This window comes from Alligator mississippiensis, chromosome 1 (assembly GCF_030867095.1).
Source record: "Alligator mississippiensis isolate rAllMis1 chromosome 1, rAllMis1, whole genome shotgun sequence".
Lineage (NCBI taxonomy): Eukaryota > Metazoa > Chordata > Crocodylia > Alligatoridae > Alligator > Alligator mississippiensis.
The window spans coordinates 322,241,853-322,266,189 of record NC_081824.1 but is presented as its reverse complement, the minus strand read 5'-3'; the positions used below and the strand labels follow the sequence as shown (position 1 = coordinate 322,266,189).

General features: G+C 42.7%; 1 protein-coding gene across 1 annotated transcript in view; it reads left to right on the top strand.

Moving 5' to 3' along the window:
- Window positions 1–14,860, top strand: part of GRPR (gastrin releasing peptide receptor) — a 50,802-nt gene extending 35,942 nt beyond the window's left edge. The window contains exon 3 of the mRNA XM_006270724.4: window positions 7,383–14,860. Within this exon, the coding sequence (XP_006270786.1) occupies window positions 7,383–7,775 (393 nt within the window). The 3' untranslated portion in view covers window positions 7,776–14,860. The remainder of the gene's footprint in view (window positions 1–7,382) is intronic.
- The last annotated feature ends 9,477 nt before the right edge of the window (window positions 14,861–24,337 follow it).

Here is a 24,337-nt window from a genome sequence, read left to right as displayed (position 1 = left end):
TGTCCTTTCCTACCAGCTGTTATTGTTAACAGTAGAGAAATGTTTTATAAACCTTCATTTGGTGTCCTATAGCTGAACTCACTATTGAGGCAAAAAAGCTAAGACCCAATTAATACAGCAGTTCTCTGTTCCCATTTAGTAGTTGGAGATGTATTGGTCTAAGACTGATCCAGTGAAAGGGGGCTTAACCTTAGTCTAAATGAACAATATACACTGGTTTAAATTGGTTTTTAAACTGATCCAAGCATTTGTGTGGATATATCTATTTGAGAAGGGGGATGGTTTGACTTATATTTGTTCCCAGTTGACTTAAACTAAGATGAAGCAACCCATTTTTGTTCCAGAGCATGTATAAATTCATAAAATCATAAAATCATAAAAAACAGGGTTGGAAGGGACCTCAGGAAGTCATCTAGTCCAACCCCCTGCTCAAAGCAGGACCATTCCCAATTACATAATTTGAGCCAGGGCTTTGTCAAGTCAGGTCTTAAAAATCGCAAAGGATGGAGATTCCACCACCTCTCTAGGTAACTTGTTCCAGTGCTTCACCACCCTCCTGGTGAGAAAGCTTTTCCTAATATCCAATCTAAACCTCCCTTGCTGCAACTTGAGATGATTGCTCCTTCTTCTGTCATCTGCAGGGATCCTGTTTTTTTCTGTTTAAAAATCACATATTCTCTGATAAAAAAACCCAAATCCGCAATTAAAATGAAACACCACTATATATAGGTATCAATTGATCACAATGTTTTATGGATATATTTACAATTTTAAAGAAATTTGGAAGCCTACTGGTGCCTCAATCACTATAATAAAATAAATTCTAAGTACCTATAAATTTTGGTATTTGATTTTGGGTTTTTTATCACGGAAATCAGAGCTCCCCCTACCCCTTTTGCTCACCAGGAATCAGGTCCAGTCTTCTCCCAAGCCACAGTCCCCCAGCCCTGCTTGTGCCCTTCACTCCCCACCCACAGCCCCCCAAGCCCTGCTAATGCTCTTCACTTCCCACCCACAGCCCTCCCACAGACCAGATGGTGCCCCTCACTCCCTGCTCCCCCCAGCCCTGCCAGAGGGGGCGCCCAGCTGCCAGGGCTATGGGGCCAGGGACCCAGGTCCACAGCCTCCTGCCCTCTGGAGCAGCACCTGAACCCCAGCTGCTGCCCACGGGCGGCAGTGACTGCTGCAGCAGAGCAGAGTTCAGAGCCCAGCTCTCCCTCCTCCACAAGCAGCATGGCCCATCGTGGGGGTGGGGGTGGGGGTGGGGACAGGCGTGGGCTGCCTGTTGCAGGGTTGGGCTCCAAGAACTGCTGCCCTCCCCCAGGGCCTCTGTAACCCAGCGGGTGGGACCCAGGACAGCAGAGCAGGGTCAGGCAGAGATTCAGAGAGACCTAGATAAATTGGAGGATTGGGCCAAAAGGAATCTCATGAAATTCAACAAGGAAAAGCGTAAAGTCCTGCACTTGGGATGGAACAAGCCTATACACAGGGACAGGCTGGGGACTGACTGGCTGGGCAGCACCTCTGCAGAAAAGGACCTGAGGGTTACAGTGGACAATAAGCTGAATATGAGCCAGCAGTGTGCCCTTATTGCCAAGAACACTAACAGCTTACTGGGCTGCTTTGGTAGGTGTGTTGCCAGTAGGTCAAGGGAAGTGATTCTTCCCCTCTATTCAGCATTGGTGAGGCCACATCTGGAGTATTGCGTTCAGTGTTGGGTCCCCCACTACAGAAAGGATGTGAACAAATTGGAGAGAGTCAGGCAGAGGACAACAAAAATGGTTCAGGGGTTGGGGGACATGACTTATGAGGACAGGATGAGAGAACTGAACTTACTTAGTCTAGAGAAGAGAAGATTGAGGGGAGATTTAATAGTAGCCTTCAACTACTTGAAGGGAGGTTCAGAAGAGGATAGAGCTAGACTGTTCTCTGGTGGCAGATGACAAAACAAGGAGCAATGGTCTCAAGTTGAAGCAAGGGAACTTTAGGTTAGATATTAGGAAGAATTTTCTCACTGGGGGGATAGTAAAACACTGGAAGAAGTTAACCAGAGAGGTTATGAAATTTCCATCCTTGGAAGTTTTTAAGACGCAGCTAGACAAAGCTTTGACTGGGATGATCTAGCTGGGGATGGTCCTGCTTTGAGCAGGGGTTGGACTAGATGTCCTCCTGAGGTCTCTTCTAACTCTAATTTTCTATGTTCTATGGTTCTAAAACCGGGCCCAGGACTGACCCCTGGGACACTCCACTTGACATTGGCTGCCAACAAGACATTGCACCATCGATTACTACCTGTTGAGCTCAACAATCCAGCCAGCTTTCTATCCACCTTACAGTCCATTTATCCAAACTATTCTTCCTCAGCTTGCAAGAATGCTGTGGGAGATGGTATCAAAAGCCTTGCTATGGTCAAGATATATTATGCCCATTGCTTTCCCCACATCCATGGAGCCAATTATCTCACCGTAGAAGGCAATCAGGTTGGTCAGGCATGACTTGCTCTTGGTGAATCCATGCTGACTGTTCCTAATCACCTTCTCCAAGTGCTTGAGGATTCCTTGAGGTTCTGCTCCATGATTTTCCTGGGGACTGAGGTGAGTCTGACTACTCTGTGGTACCCTGGATCTTCCTGCTTCCCTTTCTTAAAGATGGGCACTATATTTTCCCTTTTCCAATTGTCTGGGACCTCCCATAGTTGCCATGAGTTTTTAAAGATGATGGCCAGTGGCTCTGCAGTCACATCAGTCCACTCCCTCAGAACCCTTGGAGGCTGGCCCCATGGACTTGTACATGTCCAGCTTTTCTAAATAGTCCCTAACTTCTTCTTTCATCACTGAGGGCTGCTTACCTTCTCCCCAAACAGTGCTGCCTACTGCAGTAGTCTGGGAGCTGACCTTACCTGTGAAGACTGAGGTAAAAAAAGGCATTGAGTACTTCAGCCTTTTCCTCATCATTTGTCACTAGGTTGCCTCCCCCATTCAGTAATGGACCCAACACTTTCCCTGACCTTCCTCTTATTGCTAACATACTTGTAGAAACCCTTCTTGTTACCCTTCACACCCCTTGCTAGCTGCAACTCCAGTTGTACTTTGGCCTTCCTGACTTCATCCCTGCATGCCCGAGCAATACTCTTGTACTCCTCTCAAGTTGTTTGTCCAGGCTTCCACTACTTGTAAGATTCCTATTTGTGTTTTAGCTCACTGAAGAGTTTTCTGCTAAGCCAAGCTAGTTGTTTGCCACATTTGCTATTTTTTCTGCACATTGGGAAGATTTTTTCCTGCATCCTCAATAAGGTTTGTTTAAAACACAACCAGCTCACCTGGACTGCTTTTCCCCTCAGATGGACCTCCTAGGGGATTCTGCCCATCAGTTCCCTGAGGGAGTCAAAGTCTGCTTTTCTGAAATCCAGGGTCCTTGCTCTGCTGCTCTCCTTTCTTCCTGTTGTCAGGATCCTGAACTTGATCATCTTGTGGTCACTGCTGCCCAACTTGCCATCCCCTTTTACATCTCCAACCAATTTTTCCCTGTTTGTGAGCAGTAGGTCAAGAACAGCATGGCCCCTAGTTTGTGTCTCCAGCACTTGCACGAAGAAATTGTCTCCAATACTCTCCAAAAACTTCCTGGGTTGTCTGTGCACTGCTGTATTGCCCTCCCAGCAGCAGATGTCACGGTGATTGAAATCCCCCATGAGAACCAGGGCCTGTGATCTGGAAACTTCTGCTACTTGTCTGAAGAAAGCCTCATCTACCTCATTCTCCTGATTTGGTGGTCTATAGCAGACACCCACTACAGCATCACCTTTGTTGCTCTCCCCTCTAAACCTTAACCGAGAGACTTTCAACAGGCCTATCTCCAGTTTCATACTAGAGCTCTTAGCAATCATACAGCTCTTTTACATACAGCGCAACTTCTCCTCCTCTTCTCCCCTGTCTGTCCTTCTTGAACAGTTTATACCCATCCATGACAGTGCTCTAGTCATGCGAGCTATCTCACCAAGTCTCTGTTATTCTAATGACATCATAGTTCCTTGATTGTGTAAGAAATTCCAATTCTTCCTGCTTGTTTTCCAGGCTCTGTGCATTGGTGTACAGACACCTGAGGTGACTAGCTGATTGCCCTACTTTCCCAGGAAGAATGAGGCCTCCCCTGTTATCCCCTCCTGCTTGTGCTTCCTTCAGGTCCCCCACTTAAAACTGATTTAGCTAACCCACTTAAAATTGATTGAATTAAAACAGCTTTCTCACACAGTCCACTTGTTATATGGTAGTACAGCATGGGTGTAACAATATGCTTCCTGCACATTAAAAAGTGTTATATCCACAAAATATTTTACTTGTGTTCCTTTTGAATATTTATATGTTGCTTTCTTCCATTCTGTCCATACTCCTGCTGGTTTGACAACTGCTTTGATTAATGAGCAAAGTGGGGCAGAAATAAAAACAGTCATTTTTCTTCCGTCTTCCCCACTTTTGGTTTTATGGACTGAGTTATAAGGATAGCAAAAAGACATTCTGCTCTCGCACAGTTAGTCAATTATTTTCCTCCTGCGGTGCATTCAGTAGCTATAGGTCTCTGTCTGAGATAACTGATATTGATTTCTTTCTTCCATTGTTTCCTTTCTTTCTAGTGCAGATATGGGCCACAAGAGAGTCAGCAAATTAAAGAAACACTTTAAAAGAATATATAGTTCAGTGATAGAGATACCAATCCCAACAGCTTTAATTTTCAATCAGTTCTTGGGAGAGCTTTGGCTTTCCCATGGTGTATGTTAAACCTTTCTGAATTCAATAGCTAATTTTCAGCCTTTACTATTAGAAAGAACACAAAATCATGACATGCTAGGCCGGTGTCTTGTTGCTTATTCCCTGCATGAACAAGGAATAATCCATTTGAGAAACTCAATTCTTAATTTATGGACCTTTGGGAAGTTAATCTTACATGTGGACAACAGATATATTTGATTTGCCTTATTGGATCAGAAGACAAAAGCCCCAGATCCACCTCATTCAATCTCCAGTAGGGGTGTGTGAAATGGGCCATATTCAATTCAGATTCGGCCCAATTCAAGGGATAGTGATTCTATTCATTGATCTGGATCACTGTCCTGATTCAATTTAGCTGAATCTGAATCTAAAGATTCGATGCTGATTCGTAGAATCAGCGATTCAGCCATAGACACAGCTTTAAATGTATTTTTCTATATACCTCAAGGTACCAGGTGCTGTTTGTGAATGTTGCAATGATGGGGCAGATGGAGTGTCCCACAGGAGCACAGGGGGCTCCCCCATGTGCTTGGCAGCAGACCTGAAAGTGGATCAGAAGTACTTCCAGTCCACCTCCGGGTCTGCAGCCAAGCACGTGGAGGACCTCCCCCGCATCCCTCCAGCACAGCGATCAGCCCTGGGGTGACCCTGGGTGCCCCCCCAGACCCAGGAAGCACCAGTTGTAGAGCGGGAGGAGTCGGGGGGGTCCCCTGCATGCTCCACTGCAGACCCAGAAGTGGACCAAAAGTGCTTCTGGTCCACTTCTGAGTCCACAGCCAAGCATGCTAGGGAGCCCCCCCACACACACACACTCTCCCATGGAATGCTCCATCCACCCCAGCATCTCAGAAGTGGACCAGAAGTGCATCTCAGTGTTCACGAGCCACCTGGTACCTTGAGGTATGTAGAAAAAGCATTTCAAGCTGTGTCTATGTCAGAATCATTGAATCTCTCTGAATCTCTCCAAATCGATTTAGAGGGTTCTGATCCAATTTGGAGAGATTAAATGGTCTCCTGATTCAATTCAGATTTGGAAATTTGGCTGCTGAATCAGGCTGAATCTCTGCCAAATCGAATCAGCAACTGAAGCTTTGCACAGCCCTAGCAGCCAGTATCTAATAACACGATCCACATGCCTGACTGCAGTACTCTGCATAAGGCAAAACATGTGCATTTTTAAAAGGATAGGCTGATCCAATTTTTCTATAGATCTCATAAGTTTTAATACCTTAAATGAGTTCCCTCTAATTCTTTCTCCAAGGGAAAATGTGTGTAATATCTACAGACTTAGATCAATCCTTGCCACACCCTTAAGTGTCCTTGTTGCCTTCTCTATATCCTTTTAGTCTTACCTCTGTCACTGCTAAAAATGAGGCAGTCAGAACTGAACAGCTTGTAAGGCTCTGGTTGTGATCATGTGGTCCATGGATGCAGAAAAGCAGAGGGGCCACAGGCATTGTGCATGACTTCAGGACTTGCTTAGGGAAATGGGCTAGTGGCAAGAGTTGAACTAGAAGCAGAAGGTGAAGAGGTAGGACAGTGACCATAGAGGGGAGTTCATACTCAATTATCCTGGCAGTGTAGCCTCTATACCAGCAAGCTCCTGGTGACATTAAGCAAGGTTTTCCAAAGGTTCCAGTTGGGTAAAGCAGCTTGGCTTATCTTCTCTTCTGGATGGTGCATCACATCCTAGGTCCAGTCTGCATTAAGAAGAAAGGTGTGTTTTACAGTAACATTGCTAATATTAGTGTTCCTTGCCTACATACATACCCCTTGTGTGCAGGCAAGGAAAGCTGTAGCTTTACTTTTGCTACAGCTGGTTGGGTTGAACTTTAAGCTTTTCCTTAGGATTGCTTCCTGGGGTTCACCTTGACCAACTAAAGTAAGGTAAAACTGAAGTCCATACAATGTGTTAGTCCATACAATGTGTTAGTGGTCACCTTTTAAAAACATACCTTTCCTTAGTGCAATGCAGGCCTAAGAAAGTCTTACAGTCCATCTTGCTCCTCTCCCATCTTGGCACCAGCTTCTTCAGCTGGAGGACTGGGGAAGTCAGTCCTGAGTTAAGCCCACTACACAATTCCTTTGCATATACTCTGTAGAAAGACATCTGTCTCTTTCTGCTTCTCCAATTCAGCAACTCTTTGGCCTCCAGACACTGCACACGGGCCCAGTGGCCTAAAAGGTTTTTGTATCATATACAAACGTATATATTGTGTGGCCCAAGAAGTGCATATGTGTGTGTGTGTGTGTGTGTGTGTGTGTGTAAGTATGTACAAAAATCACACTCTGGGCAGTACACCAGGTAGCACCTATCACTTGATCCTAGCTAATATGCTGCTTATTTTTATGTTTCCATTGGTCTTGCTGGGGATGTTAATATGTGACTGAGAATTAGGGGTGTAACAGTTTTATCCTAAAGTCAGAAATAAGTTTATTGCGGGGTAAAGGCAGGGACTGAAGTCACTTCAGTCCACATTCTCCTGTACTCCTCTTATCTCTCACATGCCCCTAAACTCTTGTAATAGAAGTAGCTAGCTTCCAATTTCCAATTTTACCAGCTTTTGACAAAGTGAGGAACTTCGCTAATGTATGTTTGTTTCCTTTTGTTCTTTTCAGATTGACTCTCGTAAGCGTCTAGCCAAGACAGTGTTGGTGTTCGTGTGCCTCTTTGCTTTCTGCTGGCTTCCCAATCACATAATCTATTTATACCGGTCCTACCACTATTCAGAGGTGGACACTTCACTGTTGCACTTCATCACCAGCATCTGTGCTCGAATCCTAGCATTTACTAGCTCTTGTGTGAACCCTTTTGCTCTGTACTTGCTTAGCAAAAGCTTCAGAAAACAGTTCAACAACGAACTGTTCTGCTGCAGGGCCCGTCTCCTCATAAGATCTCAAAGCATGGGCAGAAGCACCACTCGAATGACCTCCCTCAAGAGCACCAACCATTCAGTGGCTGCATTTAGCCTCATCAATGGCAACCACATCTGTCATGAGGGCTGCGTATAGGATACACAGCCAGGGACGCCTTGGAAAACGATCATCTTTAGCAAGTTAGTGTCACTGTGTGCTGTGTCTTGTGGGGCTAGTGAGTAACACACACATAAAAAAACTCAACAGCATTCAAAGAACTTCAGGGTGCTTTAAGCAGCTGAAGTGTAATTCAGAACTGGGGAGCAGTCCTACATAGCAGATCATTAAGGGCCTGACACTGTGTTGAACACCTCCTGTGATGTGCTGAACTCCTACTGGTTTTACAAAGAGTTAAGTGCATTCAGCACCTTGTAAGATCACTGTCTTTAAGACTAATCTTGCGTTCCTCTGTCAATTTGTACTTAAGTCCTAACTTGGGCAGTCACACAAAAACTGTGGTAAGGGCAGCAAGATTTGTTCAAGTGCTTGCATGAAACAATGTAATGGTATATTTTACCATGGTGTGTGTGTGTGTATATATATATGTGCCTATATATATAGGCTAAAATCAGTCCATTTAAATGAAGAATACCCTTTTACAAAGAAGTGAAACATAGATCATTTACTAGAACCATCAAATATTTATAAATGTTATGAGTGCCGTATTTATTCACGGTGTAAGAAGATTTTAAGAGTGTTGTTTACTGGAGTTGGCTGGCCCCTTCTGAAATCAGGGGTATCTTGTACAATATCAGTGTGAAAGCAGAAACATTGGAATAAATGTGAGTTGGAATATGTTTACAGTTTTCAGGTGTATGCACTTTGTCATAATATAGAGAAAGCTCAGCGCTTTCTAAGAGTTTTTGACTCTTCTCCTTTTCTCTTTTGGGTTCAGGACAATGGGCATCACATTATTAAATGAAACAGAATTTTAGTTTGTGTTAAATCAAGGATGAACAATAAATGTAAAATGAAGCACAGGAATTCTTCATGAGGATGTACTGTAAATATATGCTGTATAGAGGAAGCCATTAAAAATATATAGCCCAGTCTCTAACTCATTATACTGGCCACATTTCTGTACCTCCACTGAATGTAATGGGGTTACAGCTTATATATCTGGTTTAACAGCTAGGAAAATCAGGCTTTCAGTATTTTCATTCCACCATAGCTATGATGTTGTGGCATCTGTTTTTCTAAGAGTAGGAAGATGGTTCAAATGGGGTAGGGATTAGGCTGTACAATTAAAAAAACTATTAAAATGCTGTAACTCAGAGCAAAAATCAACTAGTAAAGCAGTAAATGCTGAGGTTTTAATGGAGGTGGAGGTTTTAAATGGCTCACACCACTGACTTTTCCCCCACAAACAGGAAATAATAAAACCAGCAAAACTTTATGATAAACTTGTATTTTAAGAGAAATGTTTGGGCTGTATTTACACTGAATCACTACCTTAGAGGCCCATGAGTAGTGTTCACTGAAGTTAGTAGGAGAGGCCTGCTCACCTGCCTCCAGAGGCAGAAACTGGGTCATCATAGCATCAGTAGAGTTGTGAAAAAATCAGTTGCATTTGTTCACAAAGGTCAGTGTCATGCAAAACTTTTCTTCTGTTTCAATCTACATGCATTTGCATACTCCTGGTTTTGGTTATGGGTTGTATTCACTCATCGTTACAAGCAAAATTAAGTGGGAATTATGGTTGCACCAGGTTTAGAAACAAAATGATAGACAGTCCTAGGATCTCATGATATTAGTCCCAGGGTTGTGAACCTTTTAGAAACCCTGGGTTGAATTTCAAGCTGTTTCCGAAATCCGAAAACAGGGAAATTTATTCAGGCTTGGATGGTGTAATGAACATTTCCTCTTCCCTCAAATTGAGTACATTCAAGTTATTTGTATTAGTAAATACAAGGGAAAGCAACCTTTAGCAGCTATAGTACAAATTAGTACAGTTGTTCTTTGATCAGACACGAGTTTTCAACTCCAGGGGATTTTTAATATTGACTTCAATAGGGTCAGGATTTCACTGCAGGTCAGAAGGAACATGGACCCTTCAACTCCCATTATATAAACCTGCATGAGGTACAAACCTACTATTTAACACACAAGCTGTATCTACACAAGATACTTGTGTGGCTTGTTACTACTACGCAGCAGCATCACGTGGCAGGAAGTGTGATACAATGCTACTGTGCAGTAGAAATAAGCTACTACTTAGTCAGCATCACCTAAAACCTGTTCTGCAATGCTACTGTGCAGTAACTCCTGTTACTATGCAATCATTTAGTACTTGTTTATACTACACAGTCAGCTTCTTGTGTAGACCCAGCCACAGAAAATGAACCTTAATCATGCATGCTTTTTCAGGAAGAATAAAATAGGGTTACCTATTGGTTTATGTAACACCACGCCTAGTTTTTCATTCATAGGTTTGCAAGTTGCTAAGCCTTCCTGTTCTTCCTTTCACGCCTGTTGAATGCTGTGAGGCATTAAGGCTAAGTACAGACATTCAAAAAGCCCAAGGCTGAATCAATTCAATCTTTGAAGGTCAGTCTAAGCTGCATAGATTGAATTGATAAGTATGTGAACACACATTCACTTTTCATTCCAAAAATCCAGCCACATCCCTGCACTTGCCCTGGCCACAAGCTGGGGCATGTTAGAGCACAGCTCCCTTCTAAGCTGGATAAGACAGCATGGGCCAAGGCCAGCCCACCCACCTTGTGAGGCGGCGGGGTTTACAGGGAAGGTGCAAAGCATCCTGGGATGCTGGGAGACTGTGAGTTACCTTGAATCTGTAGGGGATCTGGGACAAAAGTACAATAAACCATTTTGACCTAAATCAGTTAAGTCTGATATTACATCCATCCAGGTTTACCTTAAACCAGTTTCAGCTATTTTGAAAGTTTAAATCAATTTCCCATCACTTATACCAGTTTATGTGTAATTTCTATCTCTAGCCAAACAGTCTCAGGTGAGCAGAGAGATCATGCAGGTTCGAAACCAGCACACCTTTGTTTGGAATTCTTCTGCCCAATTTGGCTTTAAATTAATTACATATAAGAGATTTTGGAAAAACATCAGAAAGACTCTAATAGTCAAGTGCACCACTAAAAAAGACACTGAGATTAAACAGTGTCTTTTAGTCCAAAGTGTCCAAATTCAGCCTTCTCATGCACCATTCAATTTTGTCCATTTGGCACAGGTGTGTTGTTCTGTTTCTAACTATTGTATTGTTAGGAAATACGTAATTACTAGCAAATTGCCCATCAAGAATGATGGGGGAGGAGGGGTAGGTGGGGACAGAGGCCTGTGTCCCATCCTGCCCCCCTTGGGCTGGGGCTGGGGCCACTCCCTGCCTCCCCCCACTGCTTTGGGTTCAGACCATTCCCCATCTCCCCCCTGCCACTTCAGGTCATGGCTGAGGCCAGGGCATGGGTTGTTCCCCACCTCCCCCCGCCACTTTGGGCTGGGGCCAGGACTGCCTCCAAGGAGCAGAGGAGGACAGGTTACCGGTAACTCCCCTCTGGCCCCTCAGTCCCCACTGTCATGGCAGTGCTCCACTGTCTGTCCGCTGTCTGTCTCTGTCTGATTGGCCAAGACAGCCAATCAGAGCACATATAAAGCGTTATGGACAGACAGACAGATAGACAGACTAAGGATTTTATATTAGAAATGAACACCAAATGTGTGCGATTGGGCTGCATGTCAACAATAACTGTTAGTAAGTGAAATTATCACATGGTAGAACAGAAAAATGATCTTTTTGGACCCAAATATTTATTTTAGGTAGAAAAGCTGTTACCTACAATACTGAATAATAATTTTCTTTTTCCCTTAAAGAAAGTGTTTTTAACCCAGTAAGGTATCAGAGAATATGGCCATCTTGATAAATGCAATACTAATTTTCACAGTTAATGTGATCCTTATGGAAGGAATGCTGTGACCATAAAATTGAGCAATGTCATTCTTCAAGCATGACTTCGAAGAAGTAATTTCATGTATTGCTTGTTCCGCTGACAAAAAAAAAAATTCAATTTTTATAACAGAAACCCATCTGCGTTTATTCACTGAGAAAAGCTGATTTTCAGTCTCACTCAGACTAGACCCTCTATAAGGCAAAAAACTCAACGCTGCCAATCTAAGCAATAAACAGTCCCCTAGATATTAAATGTATGACTATTATTGCTAGTGTTATAACTCATGGGGAGCTGGATCTGATGATCTTGTAAGGTCCCTTCCAGTCCCTAACATCTATGAATCTATGAATCATAATTATTATAGTGCAACCTAGATTACTGAGCTTGTGGAACCACATCAACTGTTTTGCCTTTTTAAATAGATTGTTAGTAAACCCATATAAGTTAAAGGGTATATAGAAATATAAAGAAGCATTATTAAAACCTGAATGATTTTTGTACATTTACTAAAGTACTTATGATATATCTTATACTTAGTCCAGTGTTTAACGGTACCTAATTTATATAACCATTCATTTCTTAAACTAAGGAATCATAAGAAAATACCCTCATACCTTTGCAGATATAGTAGTATTTGATTTGGATTCCATTTAAATCTATATTTAGTTAGGATAAGAAAAATATACATTTTAGCACTATATGGTTGTGTTTTGCCTAGCAGTAAAGGTATTGTGATTTGTATAGTTCATGGACCAGTTTTTGCCCTTGATTATACCACAACTTATTACAAAAATATAACTAAGGTTCTTATAAATTTTAGGCCAGATATTGCTCTCTTTTATGACATTATAACTAGTAAGAATAGAGTCTCACCAAAGGCTTATAACAGTAGCCCAGTGTTATTTCCATTACTATGAATGCAGGGTCTTTGAATTACAGGAATGGAATGTGGTATCTGAGCAAAAAAAGTGTCCTATAGTCTCAAGACCTACATAGATATATATTCCTGCTTAGCTTAAAGCACATGCATACATCTTTGTACGGTTGAAACTACAGAGGTACAACTAATTTGGATCAATACACACACCACCTCCTTTGGAATTATATTTCAGTGTTGACCTAGCTACATAATTACTGATTAACTTAGTGTAAGTTGTATGGTCTTTTAAGAACAGAGACTACATACAACTCTATCATGCCAAGATTATCAAATCAATCTTTTTTCTCTTATTGCTGCTTTTTTTTGGAAAGTGGATGTGACAGTATTCTGGTCACGAGACAGGCTGAGAATGATGAAGGCAATAATACTCAGCCTTAAATAGCACTATTCATCCACAGAGCTCAAAGCATTTTTCAAAGGAAGTTTTCATGGTCCAAATTTTGTACTTGGAAAAACTGAGGAAAGGAGAAGTGAAATGACTTTGCCTAAAGTTACCCAGCAGGCCTGTGTCAGAGCTGGGATAAATCCCTAGATGCTTGGATTATTAGAGTTGTGACCTAAGTAAGGGACCACATTTTTTCCCCCAGCCAGCAATTTCAGACTGATGTTCTAAGTCAACTCCTTGTGAATAACCAGCTATCCCTTGTAGCCCTGTTAAAGCCAGGCTGAGACCAGATTATGATACCACCTTAAGAAGTTATAGAAAGTAGAGTAGAAATGAATAGGGAGCCTCCCTCTTCCTTAGGTAATTTATGGAAGGCCAGTCACAATTGTAGACTGAACACAGGCCAGAGGAGTGTCTGTCATTCCATTTCTAGTTGGCTTTGGGTGCAGACAAATTAAAAGGTTTGAGTAAAGGGAGCACTCCAAGGTCAGCATGACTTATTTGAACAGACATTGAAGGGATGTAAATGTAAGGCTAATGAAGTGGGGTGAGTGTCATGGCTACCTCATTTCCATTGTGCTAATATCTTTCACATGGACATTGTTGGGCTGGTGGAAAGACCAGGCTTAACGATCCTGCCTCTAAATATGACTCGTGACGTAGCATGTAGGAGTTGTATACTCACCTTGTGGGGGACAAAATATTGAAGCAAAGACCTCTTGGTCAGTGTCCCATGTGAAATGTTCTGCACTGTGATAAATCTGGATTGTATTTCTTCATCTGGGTTTCATACTCTCCGTTCAGGCAGGAAATATGAGTATGCACAATGTTTTTACTTGAGTTGCTGTCTGACTTGGGTGTGGGGAAGGGTAAAGAGTTTCTTCCATTGCTCAATAGCAAGCACTTCCTCTGCCCAGTTAATAAGCAGTACCAATAAGCTTCAAAGTGGATTCTGCCAACATATATAAGGCAGGGCTTCCAGAATGGTAGGTTAAAAGAGGGCTTGAATTAAGAACTGCCTACCCATTCATGGACTATAAACGATAACTGCTCTGAATGTACACATGGGACCAGTTGTTTACAATCTCCAATTAGTCTAGTATCACTTCTCTAGGAATGGTATCCATTGACATTGCATGCACTTTAAAACTGTCTCTTAAAAAGATTGCGCAGTATTATCTTTTATGTAATACTTTTATGTAGAAGCTTCATAGTGATAGCCAGTTAGATGTTATAGGCTAGGTGTAAAAACACTTCACAGTTTAAAGAGGATTCAAAGGCACAACTCTCATTCCTATCATTTTCTAAGTTAAGGTGTGTGTAGGTTCTGAACAAAAAAAATGTACATATTTCACAAAATGTATATACCTTTTATATCTGTTATTCATTGCCCTGTACAGTAATATATGTATGTATTAAACCATCTGATTAACATCAAAAGTGTCTTGAATTACTGTATATAGAGATAATGAAGTTTATTTTCCAGAAAACTTGCTTTGCTTTCCCTTTTCTAGAATGCTATGACCTTTAGATGTGAAAACTGTTGAAAAATTATTTTTCTTATGAAATAAAAATGTGCATTATTGATATCCTTTGAAATCAGAATCTGAAGCTATTTGTAAGAAAAGCTATAACCGCTAAAATATATGTTGTTTTGATTTGTTTGTCTCTGAATATATTTTCTACATTTAAATACTCATGAATGGCCCACACACAAACATGGGCCCAAGTCAAGTTCACTAAATATTGAGTGACAGTAAGTTTATAAGTAATAAAGCATGACATGAATAAAAATGTACGTGTTGTTTTTGGTTCAGAACAAGTCTCCAGCTGGACAAATGTATTTGTTCTGTTCAATTTGTGCTAACTGCCAAGCACTACAGTGGCTTTTTCAATGTTGATCAAATCAGTAAATTAAAGACAGCGCCACTCAAGACTCCTGAGCTTTTTTTTTTTTTTTACCAAGGGAAGGTCTGGTAGTGGGCAAAATACACTCACGAGGTCACTTCACTGGATTCATAATTTATGTAAATTTGATCTATTTTGTCTATAATGCTGATTAACAGCAGCCAAGGAGATTGCACCTTTTAGGTTGCCAACAATGAACATGAGTAGTTTTAGAAGATTATTTAAACCAAAGGTATGAAACTCATCTGGCCTTGCACAGTGGATGAATGGTGTGGAGCCGATTCACTGGCCAGATGAGTGTTGTGTGGCCAGCCTTCTGTTTCAAATCACACCCATGGGTGTGTGACCCAGGGGTAGCTGATGGGGCTGTCTGGCCTGTATCTAGCTCATAGGCCATATCTTTGACACCCCTGATTTAAACTAAGCCAGAAAGTGCTTCTTTGATGGGTTCCTGTTGGCTACCAAATCTCTAGTGCCTGACTTTGACCCAGACCTACTGAAAGAATTATAAACAGCCTTAACTTAACTTTTATTCTGTTTTAAATGGCCATCCATCAGGCAGCAGTTTCAGCTTTTGAAGAATCAATGGCAGCTCATACCTTTAAACAGACATAGTGCCTGTTGAACTTCCTGGGCCATGAGTCTCTTCAACTAAACATTTAATAGAGTTTCCTTTCCTTATTACTAATTACACTGTGAACTAGATGTAGAAATTAGGAGGCAGAGAATCAGATTAACATATGCTGTTTGTTCAAGTCCTTTCTTTTTCAGTCTCTTCTGTTTGGCATAGTCCAATTCATGTTTATGTTGCAGTAGAACACTCTTTGTTCCATCCATATTTGACTTAGTATTAATGATGCTGTTTGTAGCTTAGGCAGTGTCCAGATACCAAGTTAGTTTATTAGGAAAATTTTCTTCTGTACAGCATCCACATGATATTTTGACCAGTAGCTGTTTTGATCTTGTGAACAACTATCTATTTGGAATGAAGAAATAACCAGGCATTTTTATATAGGCACCTAGAGCTAAACTTTCAAAGGAAAGTGGGTGTCTAATTGGATTCTCAAAAGCAAGTAGGTACTGAATATCTTTTAAAATAATTGAAAGCACTTGAGCACCTTTCAGTATGTGGCCCCTACTTACCAAGATAGTTGGTGCATTGGAAATAGAGGGATAGATGATATAAGATAAAATCTAATGAGACAGAATACTGAACAGCCTTATAAAAGGTCTTCTAACTTTAAGCGGGAACATTCCTTTATGCATAGCTATCAAACGTACATGTTCCATATCTGCATTACTAATGCTTTTCTTTTATCCTAAATCAGTTAAGTCTGATACTACATGATACTTATCAGGAGTATGCCTGGTTTACCTTAAACTAGTTTCAGCCATTTTGAAAGTGGTTTATGTGCACTGAACTTCTGTTTTATTACAGATTTGAACCAGTTTCCTGTCACTTATACTGGTTTATGAGTAATTTCTGTCCCTAGCCTGGGACCATGCTCAAAAATAATCCAGATGATGCATGCCAACACCTAATTACTACCTAAACTCCATCCAAATAAGAGCTGAGCAGTGCTTAAAGATTGCCTGAAGACTCAATCTTTTAGGGATCCACAGAGCATGCCTAGTGCCTGAGGTGAACAGTAGCAATGAGTTCAGTGCAAAGCATATACTCATAGCTGGTGGTAATCACGTTTTGCACAATAACCTAGTTGCTGAAGGACTCATCCCAGAAAGCAGGAGATCTCCTCAACTGAGGGACTCAAACCTACATTCTTCCCAGGAGAGTGCCCTAATCACCAGCCTGCAGTACGCTCCCCTAATGCCCATGGGTGGGTATACCGTGTTCACTGGACTGTAGAGTCAGGCTCCTCCTGATCCAATAGGCCCTGCATTCTTAGTTGTTCAGTGGCTCAGCTGAAGCTTATTCTAGAGTTTGGGGATTATGGCATACTCCTGAGAAGTGGGAGATACAAGTTTGGTTTCTATCAGGTTGCAGAGGGCCTAGAGCCAAGGAATCCCACTTCTGAGAGTTGATGCTGTTGTGACTAGGCTGTTGTGCAAAAGCTCACCGCCACAACTAATCTAGAGTAAGTGATCATCGGTGCTCTTTCTTAAGCTCAGTACTGCTGTCAGTATAGAGTAGGTGTCTCCTCTATACACACTCTGGATCCCAAGATGACAGAGAGATCTTGTATACAGCCCCAAGTCAGACAACTAAGCTCTGAAGAGTGATGAGAGTTTAGACACACCTGGTGCCTAGCATTTCTGTTAGCTACCCCTGGTCTCCTGAGATGTTAGAATTTTGGACTGCCTTTCAGAGGTACCTTGCTCTTCCCACTGACTCTACAGACATCTGACCCCATTCTTTTGGATCACTCTCCAGGGGCAAGACATTAACATTTTAGGTATGTTAATGCCTAAGCAAAGGTGCCTATGGGCATGTCTACATGTTTGTTAATGCGCCCTAGTTACTGCACGTTCAGTTTACTACTTGGTTAACCAAGTACTAATTCAATGCACAGTAACACACACTACTGCACAGTGTTGCCAGTGCATGGGGTTTGTTTGGCTTTTTTACACTTACTGTGCAGTAGCCTAATCACACTGCACAGTAGTATATTAGCATGTTTTTTGACCGGCACACTACTGTGCAGTATGATTACACTACTGCACAGCCAGCGTCTTGTATAAACGTGCCCTATAGGAACAATTGGGATCTGGCCCTAGGCTCTACAGTAATAAGTAGTCTAGAAATACCTAAAATAGATTATATTGAATGAATTAATTAATTCCCATATTATGGTAACATCTTACTAGACATTTAACACATAGAATTAAAATATTTCTCTACATGCCATTTTCTGCCCCCCACCCCCAGAGAAAAACAGGTCTTAGTCTCTGCAGATAAGGTTGTGTAATGAAATTCTACCAAAGCTAACATGCAACTATCACTTTTCCATGATCAAAAATGGTCTAGGGTGACCATGACTAATGAAACTGTCACTGGAGGTAGTTATGGTTTGTCAGTGGAATGAGTGATTACATTTTGAAATGTCTTAGATAATGACATTTAACTTTAACAATGAAATGATGTCCATTGCTTCATTCTAATCACATCTAAAATAACCTATTGACAAATTTCACTCCCAGTCTGGCACCAGACTAGCGACTCCTAAAACCAACAGTCCTTTTCAGGTCCCCATAAAGCAACACAAGGAATAATTTCCCAGTTGATGCTCTACAGCTGCACAGGACCATTTTATTGCTCACACAGGCTCATATCCTTCTCCTCCTGCACTCTATGGGAGCTGAGCCTACAGTTGGCAACAGTGAGACGCTCACAATATACTACTTATTTAGCAGCTTTATTACCTTGTTTGAATCATAGAGTAAGGCTCCACTGTGCTATGCATTGTTCAGACCTACTGAAACTTATCATTGTTGCCATACAGGGCTCACAAATTAAAGTCAGCCAGGGGGATCATGATAAGACCGAGTGATTACATACACACGCAGCTTCTGAATCAATTGAAAGCTTATTTTATATTTTCTTGGCTGATTTCTCTTAGGTAAAAAATGGGCCATGCAGAGAAGTCTGCAGGGTAGAGCTGGATCATATTATACCAACAACAATATATGATGTTTGAACTTAAAGAAAAAGTAAGCTCTAAATCATGTGGTAAATATTGAATGAAAAGACTTTTTTGACAGACTTGTAAACATTAATTTTTTATTAGGTACACTACCAGCTTTGCTAATCAACTCTAACTGTAGACTTATTGTGAAAAAAAACAACCCTAAAAACTACTTTCTCGGTATGCCTATCGCTTGTGCAAACCTTATTATGCATGTATGGCTTTAAGTCCCTTTCAAGCAAGATGGTTTGGTACATATTTTCAATGTGCTTGTTAGAAACAGCTCAAAACATTAATGGCATTATACAATACCAGATGAGTTGGTATTGGGTTTGGAGGGCTAATATTTTATAATATTCTAAAAGATAAGAAATAAAATAAATCAGCAAACCTGGATTATTAAATATCAGACAATGAGGCCTGTGAGCACAGCCTGAGATGGAGCTGTCTTTCCTTTACCATCCTTATGGAAGGATTCAATAAGGATAAGTACAATGTCCTACACTTAGGATGGAATAATCCCATGTACTGGTACAGGATGAGGACTGGATGTCTAAACAGCAGCTCTGCAGAAAAGAATCTGGGGGTTACAGTGGACAATAAGCCGCATATGAGCCAACAGTGTGCCCTTGTTGTCAAGAAGGCTAATGGCATATTCTGCTGCATTAGTAGGAGCATTGCCAGCAGATTTATAAAAGTGATTATTCCTATTTGACACTGGTTAGGCCACTGTGTCTAGTTGTGGGCCCTCCACTACAGAAAGGATATGGACAAATTGGAGAGAGTGCATCAGAGGGCAACAAAAATGATTCAGGGGCTGAGGCACATGGCTTAGGAGGACAGGCTGAGGGAACTGGGCTTATTTAGTTTGGATAAGAGGGCTAAGGACAAACATTATACATACACTGGTTTAAGTGATCAGAAACTGTTTTAAACCTGTAACAGAACAGACATTCAGTTCACATAAACCAGTTTGAAAATGGCTGAAACTGGTTTGAGATAAACTTGGTTGAATGTAGTATCAGACAACTGATTTAGGTCAAACCAGTTTATGCAATGTCTGTCCCAGACCTCTTCCTGGTTTAAATTAAATCAGAGTACCACAGCATCCCAGCATGCTCTCTGGGCTGGGGAGGACTCTCTGCTCCAAAGAGTTAGGCTAGCTCCTCCCCTCTTGTCCCTAACTGGAGCTCTGGCAGAGACTTGCAGGCACAGCAGCATCTGCCTGGCTTCCCCTGCCCTACCCCCTCACCTTGCTGCTCAAGCAGGGATCCCCACTACCCTCTCCCACAGCATGGACAGTAGCCAGCATGTGATATGCTAGTTAATTCTGAGAGGTGTCTGCTTAGAGCTTTTTGGAGCTAATCAACAGGTAGCTGGTAATGTCCCTCCTTGGAATGTTCCCTTCCTTGGAAAAAGTTGTTTAAGAAGAGATTGAACTACTAAAAGAGGCTTTTTTTTCTGATGGGGTGCTAAATGGAGATAACAAAGGTGATAAATGCTCTGTTATCAAGGAGCGGGGGACCCCTCCCTAATCAGAGTATCCTGCTGGACCCTGGTCACACCCCCCTTAGCTCAGCTCTGTAGAAGGGAAGGGAGGGCTGCTCTAGCACCTCCTGGCTTCTAGCCTGTGGCAATGCGGGAACTCCCTGATTAGCCACAGTGCTGGTTTCTCCACCTGCCTCTGGGCATGCCATCCACCTGTCTTTTCTGCCATGCCTTGTTGATTTCTACTTAGGATGTTAATTAGGCAGGAAACTGCCCATTCTTTCCCCGATGCTAGGGGGTGCTATCTGCAGCTCTGTTCCTCCCCTACACCACAGCCCAAGCCTCGCAGATGGCATCCAGATGACAATGCTCCTGGCCCCACTCCCGCGCCTCGGGGTCTTGCACCCCATGGGGCTCAGGCAGCTGCAGCCGTGCCTGGCCCCAACTACTTTTCCTCAGGGTCTTGCACCCCACAGGGCTCAGGTGGCCGCAGCCATGCCTGGCCCCACTAGCTCCAATGATAAATGACCCACCTTAAGGTAAGGGCTGAGGTTAAGGCACCCCATCTGCCTTTCATCAGTGTGGTAACTGGCCTGGCATTTCCTGGGGGCTCCCGCACCACTGATAGCCCCACCAGGGCACCCACTCCCAGTTTGGTGCAGTTTTAGGTCATGCCCAGCACCAGGAGCCTCCAAGCCATCCCCTACAGCTCCTTCCCTTACTTCCAGGATCTTGCATTCAGCCTTGTAGCCCGGCAACAATACTGGCTGCCTGCAGGGAACTGCTCTGTTTATATAGGCAGCCAGAGATCTAAAATGGCCACCGCAATCAAGCACCTGTTGGCTGGTTGGCTCAGCTCAGTTCTTAAAGTGGAAGGCACCAACAGTGCCCTGCCACATAGCCTGAGGCACTGCATTTTCTAAGTCCAGAGGGAATGTCTGTTCATTTACAAACTGATTCTACCTAGGCAGGTTAAACTAACCTGCAAAGATTGAATCAATTCAGGCTCAGGCTTTTTGAATGTCTGTCCCTAGCTGAGGAGACTGAGAGGTGATTTAAAGCAGCTTTCAACTACCTGAAGGGTGGTTCCAAAGAGGATGGGGCTAGACTGTTCTCAGTGGTGGCCGATGAGAGAACAAAGATCAATGGTCTCTCAAGTAGATAAATTCATGGATGGTAGGTTTATAAATAGCTGTTGATCAGAATGGTTAGAAATTCTACCAAGAAATGGTAGATGTCAGAGAGGGTAATGAATACGGGATAGATCATTAGATATATCTAGGTCAATGCTCTCCCTCTAAAGCATCTAGTCCTGCCACTGTCAGAGACCAGATACTGGGCTAGATGGACCATTGATTTGACCCAATATGGCACTTCTTACATTTTATATGTGTATGTGTTTTAATGGTTATGGAATAGAGGGCAGTATTTTTGCTTAGCTCACCTAAAACCCAGGCTCCACCTGATTATCACTGCTTAGCTACATTTTATCCCTTTCTGAACATACTTCAGACACTCCAGCTTGCCTTTCAATATGTATCTCACTCCAGATATGGCTTTCTAGCATGCCACCATATATATTGTCTCTACCTGCCATACACCTCTCCTACTTGTATGGATTTTGCTGTGGTATGTTTGGAAAATGCAACCCTGAGATGAATAGTGCAATGGTTAATACTACCTGGCCTTGGCACAGTCCACAAAAGGCCCCAAGAACCTGGTCCAATCTCAAGTGAAGTCAAAGGGGTGTCATGATCATCAGCAGATACTGTAGTAGGCACCAATGCAACAACACTTCAAGAAAATTATCTGTCATTCATTGGACACCTTGGCAGTCATACTGGAGGACTGAGGGATGCTGAAAAGGGCCCTTTACTAATGAACACCTGCCTCTAAGGAGACTTACAGAATCCCACATAAAATTCAGATTTGAGCCTATACTGTGTAAAGTTCCTATGATAACAACAGTTCTTCTTCAACTTACCTTCAGAGAGGCATCATTGTAATTTGTAAGTGTTCTTTGCATGAACCACAGTGCTTGCAATTTCCATTAAATTAAATAGATAGCTACATGCCTATTGTAAGAGCTAGAGATGAGAAAAAAAATTCACATATGAAATCAGCCCTGGGTTCCACCTTCCAAAATTTCTACATAAATAATGTTCCCCGAGCATTTAGAGGAGCTCATTACTCATATTTGAGTTATACTCCTACCATGCAATGTACATCTGCCCTCCAAGTCTTTCCAGAACTTTTTGTTGTGTGAATTTGTGGTCACTCCAGGCACCAGAGCCAACCTGAGCAGGGTGTGGGACCTGAGGCAAATCAGCCCATGTGGGGCCCTGCCCCGACTTCAATCCCATGGGCTTCCGACCCAAAGAAGATGCCACTGCTATCAGCAGCAGTGGGGGAGAGAGGGAAGTAGCAAGTGGCTGGCCTAGCTCCATGCCACCACTGCTCCAAAGTGTGGGGCCAGGGGCGGTCACCCCAATTCACTCCCCCCCTCCCCAGGGATGGCCCTGCCAGGCACAAAATATATGCATCTCACTATTCTGTTTTTGGCGTGTTACTCTTTTGGTTTTGTCACAATCCATATGGACTTGTCTTTATTTGGGGGCAGGACTGGGGTGCATTCTGACTTCCTTAGAAACAAAGAGCGCAGACAGAAGTGACAATTTTCGCCTGATCTGGCCACAGAAAGTGGTCTATAGCCTTGATCAAACACAAGCGCACAGCTACAGACTGCTTCAAAAATGGTCAATCAGGTAAAAATATGAACCCTCGTTGCATGAGGTTTCAAATGAAGATGTTTCAAAACAGAGTGTCTTCTGTAATATGTGTCTGCTCTGCCTCCCAGCCTTTAGCTGTTTTCAGAATGGAAATGGGGAAAGAGAGCAGAGGGAACATGGTCCAGGGTTTTTTTTAGCCTCTGCTGGATGGTGGAGCAGATGTATTGGATCTCCCCCAAGGTGGCGGGCTCTAATCACACACCCCACCCTCATATACCAGCTGGGGAACTCCTAAAATGAATTCCCTCTTCTCCCTTTCTCCCCTTCTATTCCAAAAACAGGGACAGGCTAACAGGGAGGAGGGCCTTTGCTAGGGGAAATCAGCTGCAGGCTCCCAGACAGCAGCTAGATTCCCATCCTCCTGGAACCAACAGTGAACTTCTGTTTGGTCGGGGATCATTGTAACTCATACAGCTTCCTGCAAAACATTCTCAGTTGCGGCGAGGAGCTACACTTCTGTCTGTGCCCAGAGGCTTCCTTAAAAAAACAGTTATCTGCACTTTAAAAGTAAAACTTTTCATCAAGGATGCAGGTGTTGCGCTGTATATGCAGTATAATACACAGGAAACTAGGACATGAGCAGCAGTAATGAGCTGGAATCCTTAACTAATGTAACTGTAAGAAAAGAATTTGGTATGCTTAGTGTTCATTATCATAATTATCTGCTGCATCGACATCACAGCAAGTGTGCTCTGTGTTTAGGAAAGAAGTGGTGGATAATCACTATTTATCAGGTTTTACTACCTGCACAACATGGAAGGGCTCATTCAATTTTCCATTCCCCCCAGAGTCATTCTGTGGGGTCCTGCTAGAAAGCAAAACATGCTTGCCCCTTGCCCCATCCAGCAAATCTTGAACTTTGGGAATCTAGATGAATGTAATTTGCAAACCATTGATCAAAAATGGCTGTAAGCTTCATGGAGTAAGGCTTAATTCATCATACCTGATACTGCACAATGCTGGATGAGCTGGATGAGCTGCAGAAAAGGACCTGAGGATTACAGTAGACAATAAGTTGCATATGAGTCAACAGTGTGCCCTTGTTGTCAAGAAGGTTAATGGCATACTGGGCTGCATTGGTAGGTGTGTTGTGAGCAGATCAAGGGAAGTGATATTCCCCTCTGTTCAGCACTGGTAAAGCCACATCTGGAGTACTGTGTTCAGATTTGCCACCCCAACTGCAGAAAGGATGTGGACAGATTGGAAAGAGCCTGGCGAAGGGCAACAAAAATGGCTAGGGCACTGGGACACACGACTCACAAGGAGAGCCTGAGGGAGATGGGCTAATTTAATCTGAAGAAGAGAAGACTTGGGGGGATGGATTTGATAGCAACCTGGTGGGTGGTTTCAAAGATGGAGCTAGACTGTTCTCAGTGGTGGCAGATGAGAGAACAAGGAGCAATGGTCTCAAGTTGCAGCAAGAGAAGTTTAGGTTAGATATTAGGAAACATTCTCAGAAGGATGGTAGTAAAGCTCTGGAATAGGTTACCCAGAGAGATATGGACTCTCCGTCCTTGGAGGTTTGTAAAACCCAGTTAGATAAAGCTTTGGCTGGGATGATGTATTGGGGATGGTCCTGCTTTG